Here is a 20,578-nt window from a genome sequence, read left to right on the forward strand (position 1 = left end):
ACCTCTGGAGGTAGCAGGTTGATTTTTGCAGTGGAATTTGTGTTTTTGTGCAACACAAACCTTTTCCTGAGCACCAAGGCAGCACTTATTTGCAAAGCCCCATAAGCCTGACTCCTTTTTAGAGATTCCCTAGCAGAGTTTATGGTGGTCACACAGAGCTGCTTTTTAGATGCATTTGCGGGAACTGGGAAATGAGCCTTCAACTTGTACTTGACTTGTACTTGTTCTCCTGCTGTGTGAGCTCAGGGAGCCTGACTCATGCCACTTCCTGCACTTCCTCCTGACCTCCACAGGAGGGAGGCAGGCGTCCATGCCTGGCAAAGCCTCCTGCTGAGCTGCCAAAGCTCTAGCTGTTTGCTCAGCTGTCACATCCAGGTCCTGTCTTTACTGAACTGTCTACACAGCCTTACCTGGGGTGTGAGGCTCTCCAAGGCTTCCTGTTAGCTTTTTTGTTGGGGGTGGCAGGGTGAGGGGGATCTATTGCCACCCTCGAAGAACATCTTTCCCTTGCTTTTTAGGGAGCTTTTGGGCACTCTCATTTATTCCTTATACAGGCTCAGTTTTGTCTATTGTATAGGGACAGCGTTTCTGAGAGACAGCTTATTCATTTCTCAAGAGTAAAGATCTGTTAAGAATATGGGATCAGAGTCCCACTGAGAATGATAGTAAAGGGGATGGGGGCGTTGGAAGGCCTTGAATTTGAAGCAAAGGAAATTACCCTTTCTCTGTTTTCTGACTCAAGGTTAGTCTCTCCCTCTGTTCAACTGCCAGGCCAGCCCAGGCCTTTGCAGAATTATCACAGAAAAAGAGCATGTAGAGAATCAGTGAGTTGCAAATTTCTGCAGAAAATAGACCAAAGAGCTAGCTGCTCTGATGAGTATTGCTGATAGCTTAAAAAAATAGCTTCTGAAGGTTTATAATGTACAGTGAAAAATGATTCCCTTTTCAGTCCTGTGTATCCCTTTTACCAGGGCTTTGGGTTTCAGGAGAAAGTAGGAAATCTTGTCCAGTTGTCTCCCAGGGGCGCCCTGCAGGGAAGGGAGCTGTACATGAGACAATGCTGATGTCGGCAGTGTCTGAGAACCTTACCCTTCCTGAGACAGATTCTGGGAGTGGGTGTAGGATGTGTTTAGAAGAGGGCTGGTAGGGGTGGGCGTTGGAGCAGAAGGGTCAGGAAGCAGGGGGTGGAGCTGGACCACAGGGGTGGGCAAGGTGGGTGGAAGAGGGAAGAGCGTATACTGTCCAGTAGGAGGATGGGTTGGGGAAGGAGAATATCCAGGCTGGAGGTTGGGTGGCAGGGAGCCTGTGTCTGATGTTCCTGAGGAAATGTCCGGGGCTCCTAGGGTCCTGCGTGAGGGTCCAGGAAAGAGTCCACGAGTTCCATTCAAGAGTTCGTGTATCCTGTTCAGGTATCCGGGGATTTGGTCCAGGGACCTGGAGGTTTGGTTCAGCAGACCAGGAATCTTGGCTCTGAATCCCTGCTGCCACTTCAGAAGCCCAGAGCCAGTAGTTCTGGCTGAGGCAGTGAAGTTTGTCTCCAACAATCCAGAAGTCCTGTTTGGGAGCTCGTTCAGTGTGAGGACTAGAGAGGTTCTGCTGGGGACAGCTGTGGTGGGTGGGGCCCGCCTGACGCAGAGGGTGGACCCTCCTACAAGCATCAGGAAACGCACCTTTCCTCGGAGCAGGTGTTGGAAGCTCAGGAAGATGGCATTGGGATCCTTGTGAGCTGTGGTCCTGCCCTGTGGAGGAAGCTGAGGGCAGAGGATGGTCCTGAGGCCAAACACCAGGGCCAGATCTCAGGCCTCCCTTGTCTAAGTAGGAAAGACAGGATGCCAGTACCCAGGCATTGTGGCTGGCAGGGAGCACTCTTAGTAGATCAGCTCTTCTGCCCTTGAGCTCCCTGGAAGAGCCCTTCTTCCCTCAGGTCTTCTAGGGGGACTGAGTCAGAAAAGAACAGTTTCTACAGGTCCCTTGACTGGGGACTTACCTGGGTTCCAAGGAGGCTCTGCAGGGCCCCAAGGAGGAGACGGACCTGTCCAGAAAGCTGCCCCAGGAGGGATGAGAGGCAAGTGGGTCCCAGTTGTCCCCGTGCTGCCATCACTCCCTCCAGCAGAAGGGTCACTGCTCCCAGAATGTCCTGTGCCTTGGTCTCCTCCTGAGAAAGAGATGGAAGAGAGAAGCGCACTGCCTCAAAGGGCACACTAAAAGCGGGTGGGGAGCCTTAGGAGTAGCCAGCAGAGTGAATCATACAGGCTGAGAACTGGACAGGACCAAGGTCCCACCCAGGGCAGGAATTCCTTCACAGTCTCCCGACAGCTGGTCATCAGCCTCTGCTTCAAAAACTCCGGTGTCCTCTAGTCCGGCCTGGTCTTACACTTGGTTTCAGTGAGAAGAGCTCCTTTCTTCTTACGTTGCTGAAATCTGCCCTGTTATAGCTTTTACCTCTTGGTTCTAGTGCTGCAAATTTACTCTTTCTGCTGCAAAACCTTAGGATCATTTGATTTTTAAACTGAATGAAGGCTGGGTGCAGTGGCTCACGCCTGTAATCCCAGCACTTTGGGAGGCTGAGGCAGGTGGATCACCTGAGGTCAGGAGTTCAAGATCAGCCTGGCCAACATGGTGAAACCCCATCTCTACCAAAAATACAAAAATTAGCTGGGCATGGTGGTGGGCACCTGTAATCCCAGCTACTTGGGAGACTGAGGCAGGAGAATCGCTTGAATCCAGGAGGCTGAGGTTGCAGTGAGTTGAGATCATGCCACTGCACTCCAGCCTGGGGGATAGAGTGAGACTCCATCTCAAATAATAATAATAAATAAACTAAATGTAGATATGAGACTCTATCATAATGATCATAAGGATGAAAAGAAAGGACTAGAAGGGACCCATAGGAACTGCCCTTCTTCCCTGACTCAGTCCTGAAGGAAGAAGGGACGCTAGGGTTCTTGAGGATAGATTTTAGTTTTTTAAACTATTGCCCATAAAACATGCTTCTAGTCTCTTTCTGTTCAGGCTGCTGCTTTCTAGACACATGTTAGTTTAATATGGTCCCTCTTAATAAATTAGCATATGTCTTCAGGGGGATGTCCGGTGTTCAGGCCAGTATATTTAAGTGTAGTCCACTCGGAATAGAGTTCTGTACGAGCATGTCCACAATGGGGATGCTAAACATCAAACAGACAAGAATTACTAGCTTTAAGAATAGCAGCTTCAGTAATGTTACATGGTAAGTTTGGGGGCAATTTAATTCTCTCAGATCCTTTTCATAGGAAGTGCTAGGGCCAGAGGCTTAAATGATGGAAGCAGGGCATTGTGGCCTGAAAGCTGGAATAGGACTTTACTCATTAATTTACACATGTAGAATTTTTTTTTCTTTTTGAGATGGAGTTTTGCTCTTGTCACCCAGGCTGGAGTGCATTGGCATGATCTCAGCTCACTACAACCTCCACCTCCTGGGTTCAAGGGATTCTCCTGCTTCAGCCTTCCGAGTAGCTGGGATTACAGGCGTGCACTACCATGCCCGGCTAATTTTGTATTCTTAGTAGAGACGGGGTTTCGCCATGTTGGCCAGGCTGCTCTCAAACTCCTGCTCTCAGGTGATCTGCCTGCCTCGGCCTCCCAAAGTGCTGGGATTACAGGCGTGAGCCCCCGGGCCACATGTAGAAGTTTATATCTCTGTTGTTTCACCTTGTTTTTGACCCAGTCTTTCAGTGATTTGAATCTTGATTCAGTCTTTTGTTATTTTAGTGGTACTTCCCAGCTTTGTGTCATCTGTGGATGACATATGAGTCTTGCTTCTTCATGCCAATTTAAGAAGACTGAACAGGAATAGGTCAAAGGCATGGCCATGAGCGATTTCTCTCCAGCTTTTCATGGCGTTCAGCTTCAAATCTATTCACATATTGGACCTGCAAGGCATCATCTTATCCACAGGCTATCATCATAGGTGAATGTAGATTGGGTTAGGGTGGCCAAGCTGAAGGTGAGATATTTTTAAAAAGCTCAAGAATGTTGGAGAATCCATGGGAAGCAGTGGGAAACTGAAGACAGGACTTAGGGAAGCCAAGGTTAGGGATGGCTTTCTTACCATCTGGGTTTTCCATTCTCCCAAGCTAAAGTCCACAGCAGGCAGCAGGACAGGTGTAGGCAAAGGGTGAACCTCTGGGCACTGGCTCTGTTGAAAAAGATTGGTGGGGGGAGAAGGGAGCTGAAATAGAGAGAGCTATGGTAGCCTAATAAGCAGGCTAGTCCTCCATGAGTACTATCTCTAGACGAGAGCTTTTAAATGAGGGCTGTATTGTGAAGAATAATCCTTGTCAGAGAGTGTGATCAGTAGGTGGGGACAATATGGGAAGAATAGTCATTGGGTCAAGGAGTTAGAGGAAGTGATGGTGTCTTCCTGGGAGTATGGGTGTCTTACCAGTTACGCGGATAAAGGGGATAATGTTGGGAGTTCTCACCAGTCTGCTGTGAAGGACATGGGAGTCACGAAGCAGTTTACTGAGGACTCGGAGGTCACAAGCAGGAGGAGCCGGGCTGGACAGCGTTAGCCTTGCAGTTAGGAGAAGCATGACCACGAGGAGCAATTCTTAGATGAGGAGAGGTGAGGTTGAAAGATGAGGAAATCATTGTCAGCTGGTATTCCAGGAATTCCCATTCAGGACCCAGACCCGAAACCCAGGGAATCCACCCCTCAGACCCCTTATTTTTGGGAGAATGGGTTCCCCCAGCTTCCTGCCCCCTGCAGCATGTCTCGTTTCTCTCTCCCCTTCTGTCATGTTTCCATATGGCCCTAGCCCCTCAAGTGTGTTCTCACCAGTCAGCTCCATTCTGGCCGGGGTGTCTGGCTGGCGTGGCTCCCTGTTTGGGGCCTCTCCCCTGAATCCTTCCTGGGGCCATGGAGGCGGCTTGGGCTCTTGCACTTCTGGGCAGAGTAGGGTGGGGCAAAGGCGGGCCAAGGATGAGGAATCTATCCTGAAAGTAGCAAGAAGAGTGAACATTTAACCAAGTTTCTAGGAAGAGACTGCCTGGCAGGGTGAACAGATGCTGGGGAGGGCTTGAGATGCTGACCAGCCTGGAACTGCCAAAGCCCTGAATTCTCTCACATTTTCTTGTGATGAAAGCATATGGTGTGCCGGGTGCAGTGGCTCATGCCTGTAATCCCAGCACTTTGGGAGTCCAAGGCGGGTGGATCACCTGAGGTCAGGAGTTCGCCACCAGCCTGACTAACATGGTGAAACCCCGGCTCTACGAAATACAAAAAAACTAGCAGGGCATGGTGGTGCATGCCTGTAATCCAAGCTACTTGGGAGGCTGAGACAGGAGAATCGCTTGTACCTGGGAGGCGGAGGTTGTGGTGAGCCGAGATCGCGCCATTGCACTCCAGCCTGGGCAATAAGAGTGAAACTCTGTCTCAAAAAAAAGAAAGAAAGAAAGCATATGGTGTCTCCTTTTTGTCAGGACTCCTCAGTGAATCGGACATGGATTTGGTGCCACCTACCCCTGCTGAGAGCAGCAGGACATGATATGTATACACACATATCTTAATTAGCCTTAAATTCTGAGCAACCTTGGTTGTTAGGTCAGAGAAAATCTGGGATGGGGATAGAGAAGGAAAGTATTGTGGCTTCAGCCTGGAGAAGAGAGTGGAAAATGGGATGCAGGGCCTGGGTGAGGAACTGGCAAACAGGCGCAATATGTTGAGGGGTAACTTCTGCGGTGGGGAGTGGGGCTGGGGAGGGGAACTGCACAAAGCTGTAACTGGGACCACTAGAGGTCAGGATTAAAAGGCGGTATGGGAGAAATTAACCTCTATTCTTTCCCTATCTACCCCCACACATAAAGCCTCTGGAGCTTTTCTTTGGACTCCAAGTCCTGAAATACTCCATTATCTGAGGCCAAGAGATGGGCTAACAGTCCTGGGACTTCCTTCCTGAGACCAGCTGCCCAGGAACGGGCACCTGCTGGGTGATGCCCACCTTAGGGGCTTACCTTGTCTTAGGCGCCCACTAACATATCTGTCTCATAGCTCACACCTGCCTCCCTGCCCCCTTGGCAGAACCCCTTCCGGTTCCTTCACAGGACCCCCCACATGGCTTCCTCCTCCTTTCACAAGTTGTGCAAAGAGGCTTGCACCTGATTCAATATTGGGATTTCCTGTAGGTCTGTCAACATGAGCGGGCCCTCCTCCCATTACCCTCTCCTTGCGCCCCGGCTTGCCTGGCCCAGCTTCCCCAGCGCCAGATTCAGAACCTTAAGCTAACGAGGAATGACCAGCTAAGAATGGGGATTGGGGCTGTGTCCATCTTACTACTGTGTTTGCTAAGCCCTAAGTGCAGCTCCCTCTCTTATTTTCTCCCTGGGCTCATGTCCCCTTTCCTTAGGGCCAGCCAGGGCTGTGCTGTATTCCACCAAGTAAGTGATCAGTCCCTCAGAAACCAGCACCCCACCCCCTACCCCTGCTCTGCCCTGCTCCTCCCATTCTGGGAAGGCTACACTCTTCTCGACAAAGGTCAGTGCCTGTAGGTTCCAGTTTGCCTGCCCCTCCCCCAGCTGGGAGCCCATTTCTCTTTGCTGTCCTTTCTACCCTCACATAACCCCACACCCTGCTGGCCACTCACCGGGTGGAGAAGGGCTCCAGGACCCAAGTGCACAGCAGGCAGCCCTCTGGGGAGCAGATGGGTAGGAAGACATGTGGCGGTGGGGCACAGCCCCTCCACAGCAGCAGGTCATACGCCTGCCTGGGCCACTTCTGCCCAATCAGAGAAGGGAGCCACCAGACACTGGTGAAGGCCCCCGGAAGTGACGCCTTCTCTTCCCTGGAGCCCCTGCCTGGACCAGGGTCCACTCCTCCACCCACACACACCACGGAGAAGATTTGGATAGGGGCATCCATCTTTTCCTGGACATGGGCAACCTGGGACCTGGAGGGGGACAGCAGCAGAAGTTTTTTTCCAGGAGGAATCTGGCAGGACATTTGTGTTGCTGGGGAAGAAGCACAGAGGTCTTGTTTAAGATTGGTGGGGTTTTCACTCCCTGGCTATCCAAATTTCTTTTCCCTGGACATCACACCTGCTGCTGAAATCCAACAGGATGCTTGCTTTCCTGCTTTTCTTTCTGTAATCCCCTAGGGAGTCCTATCTTGTCATTCCCCCTTTCGAAGTGGGAACATGGATATTGCCCACATGAGAGAAATCTCCTGTTATGGGTTGGTGTTATGGGGAAAGGGTTTGGACGGGTTGAGTGGACTGTCAGGTGCGGGGCACATGTATGTGCGCACACGTGCACTGGGTTAAGCCTGAGCTTAGGTGCTCGTCTGCTGGGGTCCAGTGGCTTGGATGGCTACACACACAGACCTCTGTGCCCAGGGCCCTCCTTTGCTTGTTCTGTCTCCCTCTTCCATCTCCTACCGTTCCACATGTGACAAGAGGAATAACCAGGCCCATGTGTCCCTGTCTTAGGAAAGACAGCTGCTGGACCTCCCCCGCAAATACCTCCCTGCTGGCCCCCCTTTTCCTTTGGCCCTGGCTCTAGCTCCTTTGCTTTCTTCCCAGTCCCAGTCTCCCCACAGTCTCTGTCCTCAGGGGCTTCCTGGCCTGACCTTGATCCCATCATCCCCCTGTCCCCCAGAACTTCCTCAGGCTCTCTCCTGTTCCTCCTCCCCAAGGATGGGCATGTCTGCTGAGAAGTGTGGCCTAGATCCTGGAATTTTCCCGTCCAGCCAGACGAGATGTCTCCCAAGATTAGGAAGGAGGGTGCTGGGATAGCTGGGAGGATAGTGGGTGTGTGTGGGAGGGAGAGACAGGAGACAGGGAGGCAGGCATGACCAGGGAACCAAGAGAAAGGAGGCTGGGAGTGGGCTGGAGAGGCAGAGGGTCCCTTGGGTGAAGGAAGGGGGTGAGAAAGCAAGAGGGGACTGTCGAATGCGCCTGAGGATAAGTTACAATGAGAGGGAGATACTGTCACTCCACAGAAGGGGGAATGCTGCCGGTTTCTGGCTAGGTCCCTGTCCTGGGTAACACAAGAATGAGGAGCGACCTCAGAGAGAAGGTAGGGAGGCAGGTTAGGCAGTGAGAGAGGGTGGTGAGGGTTTGGGGGGCGCTGTGGGCCCAGGCAGGGGGAGATCGGCTGATGGGCCTTTCCTGTACGTTGTCATCTTTAAAGACAAGTCTTCATCCTTCGGGCGGAACCGGGTCCTCGCTCACAGAGCGGTCCAGGCCTCAGGCCTAGCCTCTGCCCCTCCCTAGCCTGAGGCTCCCTTCCTGGGCTGGACACCGACCTCCTGGTCCAGCGGCCCTGTGGCCGCCAGCAGCGGGGGGCTCCGGGCCCGCCTCTCCTCCCCCTCTTCGCGCCCCCTGGTCCCTCCCCTCCCCCTCCCCCGCTCCCCCTTCCCCTCCCGCCCCTCCCTCCTCCCCTGCCCGGTCCCAGCCCCTCCCTCCCCTCCCCCACCCGCGATCCGGGCCGCTGCTGCTGGGTCGGACCCCCCGGGCTCAGCCCGGCCCCTCGCCGAGCTGCCGCCGCCGCCCCGTTTGCTGAGGAGGAGGCCCCCGGCCGGGGCGTCGGGCGCGGGGCATAAAACGGGCCGGAGCCGGCGCCCGGGGCAGTAGAGCCGCGTACGGCCCGGGTCAGCGCCCGCCCGCCCGCGCTCCTCCCGGCCGCTCCTCCCGCCCCGCCCGGCCCGGCGCCGACTCTGCGGCCGCCCGACGAGCCCCTCGCGGCACTGCCCCGGCCCCGGCCCCGGCCCCGGCCCCCTCCCGCCGCACCGCCCCCGGCCCGGCCCTCCGCCCTCCGCACTCCCGCCTCCCTCCCTCCGCCCGCTCCCGCGCCCTCCTCCCTCCCGCCTCCCCAGCTGTCCCGTTCGCGTCATGCCGAGCCTCCCGGCCCCGCCGGCCCCGCTGCTGCTCCTCGGGCTGCTGCTGCTCGGCTCCCGGCCGGCCCGCGGCGCCGGCCCCGAGCCCCCCGTGCTGCCCATCCGTTCTGAGAAGGAGCCGCTGCCCGTTCGGGGAGCGGCAGGTAGGTGGGCGCCCGGGGGAGGCGCGGGCGGGGAGTCGGGCTCGGGGCGAGTCAGCGCCAGCCCGGAGGGGGCGCGGGGCGCAGGTGGCTCGGCGCGGCGGGCGGCCCGGAGGGTGGGCGGGGGGCAGAAGGGCGCGGTGCCTGGGACCCGGGACCCGCGGGCAGCCCCCGGGGCGGCACACGGCGCGAGCTGGGCAGCGGCCTCCAGCCAAGCCCGTCCCCGCAGGCTGCTCCTTCGGCGGGAAGGTCTATGCCTTGGACGAGACGTGGCACCCGGACCTAGGGGAGCCCTTCGGGGTGATGCGCTGCGTGCTGTGCGCCTGTGAGGCGGTGAGTGCACCCCGCGGCCGGCCCGGGCCCTGGCGGGTGGGGAGCGCCGGGTCGCGCCGGCGTCGGAGTGGATTCGGAGCTGCTGAGAAGGAGCCCAGTCGGCAGATGTTGGGGATATTTTTCTGGTGGAGGAAGGGGAATCAGCCCCTTCAATTCTTAGGTGCTGTTACTGATCGCCCACTCTGTGTGAGGCTCTGTGTCAACTCCGTTTCGTTCCCTGCTCATCTAACTCTCATGGCAGCCTTGCTAGATAGAGAGTATTATTATCCCCATTTTCCAGACAGGGACCTTGAGGCCCAGAGAGATGAAGTAGCTTGTCTAGGGTCACGCAGCTTGTAAGTGGCAGAGCTGGCTGACTCTGCGGGACATCCTTGCCTGGGGGGGTCTCATCAGTTGGCATCTTGCACTCACTTGGGTTTCCCGCCTTTTCCGGGAGCAGCCTCAGTGGGGTCGCCGTACCAGGGACCCTGGCAGGGTCAGCTGCAAGAACATCAAACCAGAGTGCCCAACCCCAGCCTGTGGGCAGCCGCGCCAGCTGCCGGGACACTGCTGCCAGACCTGCCCCCAGGGTAAGTCTTGCTCCGCCCTGCGGGGAGGGAGGCAGGGCCACGATACTAGGTCCCGGGCCACTTGGATGGGGCGTCGGACTGGCCCTTCCCATGGCCAGCTGAAGCCCGTGTTCTTACCCGCCCCGCCCGCAGAGCGCAGCAGTTCGGAGCGGCAGCCGAGCGGCCTGTCCTTCGAGTATCCGCGGGACCCGGAGCATCGCAGTTATAGCGACCGCGGGGAGCCAGGCGCTGAGGAGCGGGCCCGTGGTGACGGCCACACGGGTAGGGGGCTGGCGAACAGCGGGGTTGTGGTTGAGGCTGGGCCACCAAAGCGGCGTTTGACAGTGCTCAGGCCATCTTCCTCCCGTCCCAGACTTCGTGGCGCTGCTGACAGGGCCGAGGTCGCAGGCGGTGGCACGAGCCCGAGTCTCGCTGCTGCGCTCTAGCCTCCGCTTCTCTATCTCCTACAGGCGGTGAGAAACGGGAAGGAGCAAGGAGGGGTCAGCTGCCGGGGCCCGGGAGGGAAACTGGGAGAGCTGGGAGGGGCTGCTTTTGGCTCAGTCCGGCCTCACCCGACCTCTCATTCCCAGGCTGGACCGCCCTACCAGGGTCCGCTTCTCAGACTCCAATGGCAGTGTCCTGTTTGAGCACCCTGCAGCCCCCACCCAAGATGGCCTGGTGAGATGATGCCATTTATGAGCACTTGTCCAGTCTGGGCACTGTGCTGAGAGCATGCTCTGCATTGCCTCCCGTGGTCCTCACCACAGCCCAGTGGGAGGAAGGCACTGACATTATGATGCCCATTTTACAGAAGGGGGAACTGAGGCTCAGTAGGATAATGTGATTTGTTCAAGGTCACACAGCTAGTAAGTGGTGCAGCCAGGATTGGAACCCAAGCATCTGGCTCCAGTGTTCTTTCTTAAGCTTCCTAGGGCACCCTGGAGGTTCCTTTCCATGTTCCTTTTTCATAAGCCCTGCCTGGGCATCCTAATTGGCCTAGCCTGCACAGTGTTTGAGCGTAGGGCCTTCTTGTCTCTCTGCTCCAGGTCTGTGGGGTGTGGCGGGCAGTGCCTCGGTTGTCTCTGCGGCTCCTTAGGGCAGAACAGCTGCATGTGGCACTTGTGACACTCACTCACCCTTCAGGGGAGGTCTGGGGGCCTCTCATCCGGCACCGGGCCCTGGCTGCAGGTAGGGAGCAAAGAGCCCCGGGCGTGAAGTTCTGAGTCTTCTCTATCACCCAGGAAAGGGGAGGGGGGGTTTCTGACGGGCTCTCATCATTGTCCCTTCCCCAGAGACCTTCAGTGCCATCCTGACTCTAGAAGGCCCCCCACAGCAGGGCGTAGGGGGCATCACCCTGCTCACTCTCAGTGACACAGAGGACTCCTTGCATTTTTTGCTGCTCTTCCGAGGGCTGCTGGAACCCAGGAGTGGGGGTAAGTGGGATGGGGGCAAAACATGTGAGAAGGTTAGGGAGAGCACCTGTCTCAGAAAGGCCCACATGTGCGGCCTTGCAGGACTAACCCAGGTTCCCTTGAGGCTCCAGATTCTACACCAGGGGCAGCTACTGCGAGAACTTCAGGCCAATGTCTCAGCCCAGGTGAGTGGGGATCTGGCTCTTGCTGCCACCTGTCTTGGCCTCTTGCTATTGCCCATCACACCCTGCTCTGTCCCCAGGAACCAGGCTTTGCTGAGGTGCTGCCCAACCTGACAGTCCAGGAGATGGACTGGCTGGTGCTGGGGGAGCTGCAGATGGCCCTGGAGTTGGCAGGCAGGCCAGGGCTGCGCATCAGTGGACACATTGCTGCCAGGAAGAGCTGCGATGGTGAGGCGGGGTGGGGGGGCCTGGTGCGCCGGGCATGCACAACTGAGAGACACAGACAAGTGCCAGGGTGGGTGTGGGAGAGATCCTGTGGACTGGGGGTGTAAGCGGCCATGAGGTAAACCTAGCCTCACCTGTCTTGCCCCTCTGTAGTCCTGCAAAGTGTCCTTTGTGGGGCTGATGCCCTGATCCCAGTCCAGACGGGTGCTGCCGGCTCAGCCAGCCTCACGCTGCTAGGAAATGGCTCCCTGATCTATCAGGTAAGAGCCAGGGGCTGCAGAAGGTGGGGGAGGGGTGGCGTGGGCAGCAGGCCCCAGGCCTTTACTGCCTCTCCACTTTGCCCTCCTCCATCCCTGCCCATCAGGTGCAAGTGGTAGGGACAAGCAGTGAGGTGGTGGCCATGACACTGGAGACCAAGCCTCAGCGGAGGGATCAGCGCACTGTCCTGTGCCACATGGCTGGACTCCAGCCAGGAGGACACACGGTGAGGGCTCCAGGTGGAGCTGGACCCCAGGGCCCAATGCATGGGCTGTGGGAAGCCAGGTTGGATGAGCAGGGATGTTCATTATCATCCACTCACTCATGGGTTCTCCCACTCATTCATTTATTCATTTGACTTTTTTTTTTTTTTTTTTTTGAGATGGAGTCTTGCTCTGTCACCAGGCTGGAGTGCAGTGGTGTGATCTTGGCTCACTGCAACCTCTGCCTCCTGGGTTCAAGCGATTCTCCTGCCTCAGCCTCCCAAGTAGCTGGGACCACAGGCATGCACCACCACACCCAGCTAATTTCTGTATTTTTAGTAGAGACGGGGTTTCACCGTGTTGGCCAGGATGGTCTTGATCTCTTGACCTCATGGTCCGCCCACTTCGGCCTCCCAAAGTGCTGGGATTACAGGCGAGAGCCACCATGCCCGGCATGATTTGACATTTTTAGTGAGCCCCAGACTAGGGACTAGAGTACAAAGCAAATCAGATGTGGCCCCTGTGCTTAGCAAGCTCACAGTCAAATGGGAGCATTGGACCTGGAGAACAGTGCCACAGGCCGCATATTAGTAAATGTAATGGCAATGGTTGCTACTTATAGGGCCTTTCCATGTGCTAGGTGCTGCATTGGTGGCCTTACATAGTTTTTGGCTTTCACAGTATCCATTTTAGAGATGAGGAAGTGAAGACTTGGAGAAGTTAATTTACTCTTGAAGGTTGTTACATAGCTAGGAAGCAGCAGGGGAGGACCTTGAAACTGGGCCTGGCAAGTCCTTATCCTGTGTTTCTGGTGTGTGGAAGTGTGTGTGGGTGGAGTGGGGGCACAAAATGGTCCAAGACTTCAGAACCTTGGACTTGTGTGAGAGCTGAGAAGGCCTATCCTCCCCTGCCCCCAGGCCGTGGGTATCTGCCCTGGGCTGGGTGCCCGAGGGGCTCATATGCTGCTGCAGAATGAGCTCTTCCTGAACGTGGGCACCAAGGACTTCCCAGACGGAGAGCTTCGGGGGCACGTGGCTGCCCTGCCCTACTGTGGGCATAGTGCCCGCCATGACAGTGAGTGTCCTTAGGGGTCTGTCTGCCCTTTGGTTTCCTAGAACATTTGAGGGATGGTGGCAGACAGCCGGAGCCTGGTGTGTCTTTCTTTGTGCCTAAGCTCCGGTTGCCATCTGAAGGTGGGGACATATAGGGTGGCCCTGCTGGCAGACTCTTCCTGTTGCTGAGGTTCAAGGGTCTAAAACTTGCTGCTCTCCAGGCCCTGGACCTATGGACAGTGTCTTCCAGCTCGTGGAATGTGTGCTGGGGAGCTAGGGAATGCTGGGTTTGAGGGCTTGCCCTAGGCCACCTTCTCACCTGTCATCTCTCCTCTGTCTGGACCCAGCGCTGCCCGTGCCCCTAGCAGGAGCCCTGGTGCTACCCCCTGTGAAGAGCCAAGCAGCAGGGCACGCCTGGCTTTCCTTGGATACCCACTGTCACCTGCACTATGAAGTGCTGCTGGCTGGGCTTGGTGGCTCAGAACAAGGCACTGTCACTGCCCACCTCCTTGGGCCTCCTGGAACGCCAGGGCCTCGGCGGCTGCTGAAGGGATTCTATGGCTCAGAGGTAAGGATGTGATGGTAGGCGACAGCTTGGAACATTTCTGTTTTTTAGCTTGAAGGGCTGTGTGGGCCTGTGGTGGGGAAAGCAGAGAGCAGGCAGCCTGGTATAGAAGAGCTGGCATAAATAAAATAAATTAAACAGTGATTTGTAGGCCGGGTGCAGTGGCTCACGCCTGTAATCCCAGCACTTTGGGAGGCCAGGTGGGTGGATCACCTGAGGTAGGAAGCTCGAGACTAGCCTGACCAACATGGAGAAACCCCATCTCTACTAAAAATACAAAATTAGCTGGGTGTGGTGGCACATGCCTATAATCCCAGCTACTCCAGAGGCTGAGGCAGGAGAATCGCTTGAACCTGGGAGGTGGAGGTTGCAGTGAGCCGAGATGGCGCCATTGCACTCCAGCCTGGGCAGAAAGAGCAAAAATCCGTCTAAAAAAAAAAAAAAAGAGCTGGCATGGGCTTGGGAGTCAGACAGACCTGGGCATGACTCTGACTGGCTTTTTATTATTCATTCTCCTTTCTAAGTCTTTTTTTGGTGGGGTGTCTTGGATAGTATGTAATATCCTGGACCTCAGGGGGGTAGGTGGGATGGACTAAGCCCTTCAAGTGGGGTGAGTTCTCATGGACTTGGAGTCAGAGAGACCTGGCTTCCAAGCTCTACACTATTGCCAATGGGCTTTGCTACCATGAAGACTTTATTTAACCTCCCTGGCTCTCAGTTTCTTCATCTGTGAACTGGGGACAGTAGGCTCAGCCCTAAAGTGCCTTATTCCTATCCATTGTCCTGTCTATGTGCAGGCCCAGGGTGTGGTGAAGGACCTGGAGCCGGAGCTGCTGCGGCACCTGGCAAAAGGCATGGCCTCCCTGCTGATCACCACCAAGGGTAGCCCCAGAGGGGAGCTCCGAGGGCAGGTAGGTGGCGAGTGTGGGCAGTGGGGGCAGTGGGGAGGGTGCAGAGTTGGAGGGGCACTGTGTGCCATTGCACTAGTCACTTGCTGCCTCTGAGTCCTGGGGGTGGTCGTATCATAGCGCCCCCCCGGCTGGTGGGGAGGATGAGCTACATGAGGAGGCTGGCAGCCCAGCACCCTATCCCTGGCAGCTGAGATGATTGTGGAGCGAATGGCATCCTCCTGGGCCACTGCAGCGCTCAGGGGGCCGAGGTGTCTCCTGCTGGCTGGCCAGCTGCTGCTGGTAAAGACGCGAGGGGGAGCCCCAGCGCTGCCTCAATTGGCCTCTCCTCCCAGGTGCACATAGCCAACCAATGTGAGGTTGGCGGACTGCGCCTGGAGGCGGCCGGGGCCGAGGGGGTGCGGGCGCTGGGGGCTCCGGATACAGCCGCTGCTGCACCGCCTGTGGTGCGTGGTCTCCCGGCCCTAGCGCCCGCCAAACCTGGTGGTCCTGGGCGGCCCCGAGACCCCAACACATGCTTCTTCGAGGGGCAGCAGCGCCCCCACGGGGCTCGCTGGGCGCCCAACTACGACCCGCTCTGCTCACTCTGCACCTGCCAGGTAGGAGGTCTTGGAAGGGCACACTGGGTCCTGGGATCTGGAGCAAGGGGCCTGGACACTCCCGTCAATGCCTCTGCTCCTCTCTGCAGAGACGAACGGTGATCTGTGACCCGGTGGTGTGCCCACCGCCCAGCTGCCCACACCCGGTGCAGGCTCCCGACCAGTGCTGCCCTGTTTGCCCTGGTGAGTTCCCCGCAGGGGAGTGGAGGGAGGAGTTGGCCCAGTGCGGACAGGTCCTTTGGGGAGGGAATGAGGGTGGTCACTCTCTGCTTTCACCATTTCTTTGGCTCCACAGAGAAACAAGATGTCAGAGACTTGCCAGGGCTGCCAAGGAGCCGGGACCCAGGAGAGGGTGAGCTGGAAGGGTGCGTGCAGGGTGGGAGGCCCCAGAGGAGCCATTAGGTTGAACCAGGAGGGGGACAAGAAGGGGAGAGTATATAGGGGGTGGCCTGAGGGGCACAGATTCCAAGCGATGCCTGACAGGACTCATTAGTGTTACTGGCCCCCAGGTGGGCCCTTGGCTTAGGCTCGTGTGGGGGTGGCCTGAGGCTCAAGCCTTGGTTGTGGGCCCAGCTGATGAGCTCATACTAATGGCCGCTGGGCCCTGTTCCCCACCAGGCTGCTATTTTGATGGTGACCGGAGCTGGCGGGCAGCGGGTACGCGGTGGCACCCCGTTGTGCCCCCCTTTGGCTTAATTAAGTGTGCTGTCTGCACCTGCAAGGTATGGCCACCCAATCTTCTCTGGTGCCATAACCCAGCGGGGTCTGCAGAGATGGGGAGGGGCTGCCAGGTGAGGAAGGCCCGTCCTTGGTGAGGAGGGCTCAAGAATCAAAACGATATGAGAAAAGGCCCTTGCGCTCTGAGAGTCGGCTTCCTGTGGGAAAATGAACAGGGCTGACCTGGGTGTGGATTCTGGCTCTGCCAGCTAACTAGTGCCAGTGACCCTAGGCACCTTCTGTCCCTGAGCCTCACTTTCCTCTCCTGTAAGCAGATATGATGGCACCTACCTTGCAGGGTTCCGATGAGGAGCTGAGTTTAGGTCTATAAAGCCAGTCCGGGCCTCTGAGTAAAAGGCCACAGAGAGACTGCATTTGAGGTGTGGAATAGGAGAGGGAGTGGGCAGGAGGCTTATGTGCCCCCTGCCTGACACTCCTTGCTCAATGGATCCCTACAGGGGGGCACTGGAGAGGTGCACTGTGAGAAGGTGCAGTGTCCCCGGCTGGCCTGTGCCCAGCCTGTGCGTGTCAACCCCACCGACTGCTGCAAACAGTGTCCAGGTGAGAGAGGTGGCTGAGCACTGAGGCCTCACCTTTGGGTTGAGGCAGGCTTTGTCCTGGGTGAGGGGAAGGGTGCTCAGTTAATTGAGCATTATACTGAGCACTGCTCTGTGCCTAGCCTGGAGCCAGGACTCTAAATGCAGTGGAAAGAATGTGATATACTAGTACGGTATGATGGGTTCTTGTTCCTGCTCCATCTGTCCATCCATCCATCCATCCATCCATCCATCCACCCATTGATGCATCCATCCATCCATCCATTCATCTATCTATCCACCCATACAACCATCCACCCATTGATGCATCCATCCACCCACCCCTTGATGCATCCATCCATGCATCCATCCATCCCTCCATCCATCCACCCATCCACCCATTGATGCATCCATCCTTCCATCCATCCATCCATCCATCCATCCATCCATCCATCCATCCATCCTTCCATCCATCCATCCGTCCCTTCATCCATCCATTCATCTGCCCACCCACCCATCCAAATTTATCACCTACTAAGTGCCAGAAACTGCAACGTGCTGGGTATTCAAAGAGAATACTCATAAAACCTTGTTGGTCCTCCTGGGCTGATCCTTTCTCTTTCCCTCTCAACAGTGGGGTCGGGGGCCCACCCCCAGCTGGGGGACCCCATGCAGGCTGATGGGCCCCGGGGCTGCCGTTTTGCTGGGCAGTGGTTCCCAGAGAGTCAGAGCTGGCACCCCTCAGTGCCCCCTTTTGGAGAGATGAGCTGTATCACCTGCCGATGTGGGGTAAGTGGGGAGCAGAGGCTTGTGTGAGGTGGGTACTGGGGGCCTGGTCTGGAGTAGGGAGACCTTCCCAGGGAGGTCCCTGAAGAAGCTGAAGGTCACTGTGTCCCAGTGCCTCTGGGGGACACTCAGTGTCTGCTCTGTCTTGTACCAGGCAGGGGTGCCTCACTGTGAGCGGGATGACTGTTCACTGCCACTGTCCTGCGGCTCGGGGAAGGAGAGTCGATGCTGTTCCCGCTGCACGGCCCACCGGCGGCGTAAGTGAGGGAGTCCAGGGTCAGCAGCTGTGAGTGGAGGGCTCACCTGCCTGTGGGACTCCTGATCAGGGAAGGGAGCATTCACTGTGTGCAGGAACAGTGCAGCCTGCCTCACAAGTGCCATTCCAATCCACCCTCACAGCAACCTGGTGGAATTGTTATTTATGACCTTTTCTTTACAAATGAGATTGCTGAAGCTCAGAGAAATTAAGCAACGAGATGAAGGTCACCCAGCTGTGTGCACTGACCTGTTTAGAAAATACTGGCCTTTCTGGGACCAAGGCAGGGATGCTTTGCCCCGCCCTCCATGCCTCTCTGTGCCTCTCCACTCCCTCTCCCCTCCTCCAACATTCCCTCCCTTCTGTCTCCAGCAGCCCCAGAGACCAGAACTGATCCAGAGCTGGAGAAAGAAGCCGAAGGCTCTTAGGGAGCAGCCAGAGGGCCACATGACCAAGAGGATGGGGCCTGAGCTGGGGAAGGGGTGGCATCGAGGACCTTCTTGCATTCTCCTGTGGGAAGCCCAGTGCCTTTGCTCCTCTGTCCTGCCTCTACTCCCACCCCCACTACCTCTGGGAACCACAGCTCCACAAGGGGGAGAGGCAGCTGGGCCAGACCGAGGTCACAGCCACTCCAAGTCCTGCCCTGCCACCCTCGGCCTCTGTCCTGGAAGCCCCACCCCTTTCCTCCTGTACATAATGTCACTGGCTTGTTGGGATTTTTAATTTATCTTCACTCAGCACCAAGGGCCCCCGACACTCCACTCCTGCTGCCCCTGAGCTGAGCAGAGTCATTATTGGAGAGTTTTGTATTTATTAAAACATTTCTTTTTCAGTCTTTGGGCATGAGGTTGGCTCTTTGTGGCCAGGAACCTGAGTGGGGCCTGGTGGAGAAGGGGCAGAGAGTGGGAGGTGAGAGAGAGGAGCTCTGACACTTGGGGAGCTGAAAGAGACCTGGAGAGGCAGAGGATAGCGTGGCAGTTGGCTGGCATGCCTGGGTTCCGCAGAGGGGCTGGGGATGGTTCTTGAGATGGTCCAGAGACTCAAGAATTTAGGGAAGTAGAAGCAGGATTTTGACTTAAGTTTAGTTTCCCACATCGCTGGCCTGTTTGCTGACTTCATGTTTGAAGTTGCTCCAGAGAGAGAATCAAAGGTGTCACCAGCCCCTCTCTCCCTCCTTCCCTTCCCTTCCCTTTCTTTCCCTCCCCTCCCCTCCCCTCCCCTCCCCTTCCCTTCCCTTCCCCTTCCCTTCCCTTCACTCTCCCTTCCCTCTCCCTTCCCTTCCCTTCTCCTTCGTTCACAGCAATGGGGTCTTGCTATGTTGCCCAGGCTGGTCTTGAACTCCTGGCCTCAAGTGATCCTCCTGCCTTGGCCTTCCAAAGTGTTGGGATTACAGGCATGAGCCACCACACCCAGCCCAGCCTCTACCTTCTTTGTCTAAAGTGAGGCAAACACTTTCCTGTTTTTTTCCTGGAAACTCGTGTTCTGGACCAGTTCTGGGGCAAACTGGGGTCAGAGTGGATTGGAGTCAGCTCTGGTCCAGCTTTTGGCTGTGCTTACCTTGAGACAAAATCATGTAGAGAATAAGACAAGACCCTCCTGCCCTGTTACCCTCTTCTCTCTCCCCTCCCTCATTCCTACCATCAAGACCCAGGCATTTTGACAAGCTCTAGGAAATGAGGGTATCAGAACAGAAATCTAACAAATGTATGTAGCTGCAGATCCATCTTTCATATAAACAATGTGGAGTCAAATGAATCTGGGATTTTATGATCTGGTAGGGCAGGGGAAAGGGAAATCATAGCTTGCTTATGGAGTGTTAGGCATGCTGTATGTGGTTAAGAAGTTATTGTCTTAGCCCATTGAAGCATCGAGTTCCAGTTCTGCTGTTAACTAGCTGAGTTATTTAACTTTCACAAACCCCCGTTTCCCTTTTATAAAACACATGATATCCCCCTCACAAGATTCAATCAGAACACGTGCATTACACAAGCTCAGGGCCTGGCATGTATTTGCTGCAAAAGGCACTCTCCCCGAGGTGGGATTTGTGGGGCTGGTTTGGAATGAAGGCAGGGAGAATCGCAGGGAGGAGAGTGGCCATGGGCTTCACTTGCGTTTGGCAACTGATATCCTGCTGAATGCTTAGGGGAGAGGAGGGGCTGGACTGAGGATTCAGGGATGATGAGGATGGGGATAACCACTTGGGCCAGAGCCCTGGCTGTTAATAGGAGGATCGTGAGGGCCAGATAGGGATGAAAAAGCAGCAGTATTCAGCACGGGGTTTAAGTGTGGGAGTGAGGCACCAGTTGTGGTATGATGGAGATTTGGCCCAGAAATGGTGTGCTGACAGTGTTGTCCTCCTTGGTGTGGAACTTTGGTGGGAAGAAGGGTTGGAAAGGGAAATTTTGATCCTTGGATTTAACCCGAGTTTGTTACTGATGCTCACAAGACTAGGGGAAGGATAAAGGCAGGTGAGTCACTCTAGGATGGCTCAGTGGGCTCCACAGAGCTGGAACCACAGGCACCAGGAGGGATTCAGAGCAGGCCTCAGTGCACGTCAGCTGAGTGAACCAATGAGCAGGTGATGGGTCCAGGCAGAGCCCTGTCCTCTTTAGGCAAAAACCCTTGAAACACCGTTCCCATCCTAGCCTGTGTTCCAACCAAAACTGGCCAGTCTCCAGGCCCTGCCTGAGCCCCAGGGAAGTGGTATGGTGAAACAGAAGGGCCAGCCCTGTCCAGTGTGTGAGGAACTTCATTTCAGACTTGTTGGAAGCCCTGATGTTCAGAGACCTCAATAACATCATTCATTTTTCCCATCCATTCAATGCCCATTCAATGCCCATCCATTCAATGCCCCATCCATTCCCCTTCAGGCAACTGCACATTGGTCAGAGAGCCCTTTCCCTTTCCAAAAAACCAAACCAAACCAAACCAAAAACCCTGCAAAAATGCAGCAAAATCCAAGCAGAGGACCATTTTCCTGGGTGTAGTA

The 20,578-nt window shown here is 56.1% G+C and overlaps 2 protein-coding genes and 1 long non-coding RNA gene across 16 annotated transcripts; 2 read left to right on the top strand and 1 right to left on the bottom strand.

The window, feature by feature from the left end:
- Nucleotides 1-942: 942 nt before the first annotated feature.
- Nucleotides 943-7,066, bottom strand: THPO (thrombopoietin). Of its 6 annotated transcripts, none has more exons than XM_016942428.3 (7): nucleotides 6,621-7,066; nucleotides 4,817-4,974; nucleotides 4,461-4,588; nucleotides 4,088-4,174; nucleotides 1,988-2,155; nucleotides 1,671-1,751; nucleotides 943-1,554 (listed from the first exon to the last, which is right to left on the bottom strand). In XM_016942428.3, exons 1-7 carry the CDS (start codon nucleotides 6,974-6,976, stop codon nucleotides 1,171-1,173), a joined length of 1,362 nt encoding a protein of 453 aa, XP_016797917.2. In that variant the 5' UTR covers nucleotides 6,977-7,066; the 3' UTR covers nucleotides 943-1,170. The 6 variants fall into 6 exon arrangements, with proteins under 6 accessions (XP_016797917.2, XP_063663459.1, XP_016797915.2 ...); XM_063807389.1 differs by adding an exon at nucleotides 5,338-5,408 and having other exon boundaries at nucleotides 943-1,751; nucleotides 6,621-6,697; XM_016942429.3 differs by having other exon boundaries at nucleotides 1,072-1,554; nucleotides 1,671-1,739.
- Nucleotides 7,067-7,954: 888 nt separating this feature from the next.
- LOC134809625 (uncharacterized) lies at nucleotides 7,955-8,274 on the top strand. The gene is made up of 2 exons (XR_010155884.1): nucleotides 7,955-8,049; nucleotides 8,164-8,274. It is a non-coding gene; the product is annotated as an uncharacterized LOC134809625 (long non-coding RNA).
- A 325-nt stretch (nucleotides 8,275-8,599) lies between these two features.
- On the top strand, nucleotides 8,600-18,424 carry CHRD (chordin). 9 transcript variants are annotated; one of them, XM_016942434.4, is made up of 23 exons: nucleotides 8,600-9,012; nucleotides 9,239-9,342; nucleotides 9,782-9,911; nucleotides 10,044-10,172; nucleotides 10,264-10,363; nucleotides 10,481-10,568; nucleotides 10,937-11,078; nucleotides 11,183-11,323; nucleotides 11,405-11,487; nucleotides 11,565-11,712; nucleotides 11,863-11,969; nucleotides 12,074-12,193; nucleotides 13,088-13,244; nucleotides 13,570-13,790; nucleotides 14,585-14,698; nucleotides 15,031-15,294; nucleotides 15,384-15,477; nucleotides 15,590-15,646; nucleotides 15,913-16,016; nucleotides 16,470-16,572; nucleotides 17,182-17,336; nucleotides 17,488-17,590; nucleotides 17,962-18,424. In XM_016942434.4, exons 1-23 carry the CDS (start codon nucleotides 8,865-8,867, stop codon nucleotides 18,015-18,017), a joined length of 2,868 nt encoding a protein of 955 aa, XP_016797923.2. In that variant the 5' UTR covers nucleotides 8,600-8,864; the 3' UTR covers nucleotides 18,018-18,424. The 9 variants fall into 9 exon arrangements, 7 of the variants coding, with proteins under 7 accessions (XP_016797923.2, XP_016797924.2, XP_024211620.2 ...); XM_016942435.4 differs by having other exon boundaries at nucleotides 17,965-18,424; XR_002943243.3 differs by having other exon boundaries at nucleotides 8,807-9,012; nucleotides 11,183-11,487; nucleotides 15,913-15,951; nucleotides 17,965-18,424.
- Nucleotides 18,425-20,578: the final 2,154 nt, after the last annotated feature.

Source organism: Pan troglodytes, chromosome 2, assembly GCF_028858775.2.
Source record: "Pan troglodytes isolate AG18354 chromosome 2, NHGRI_mPanTro3-v2.0_pri, whole genome shotgun sequence".
Lineage (NCBI taxonomy): Eukaryota > Metazoa > Chordata > Mammalia > Primates > Hominidae > Pan > Pan troglodytes.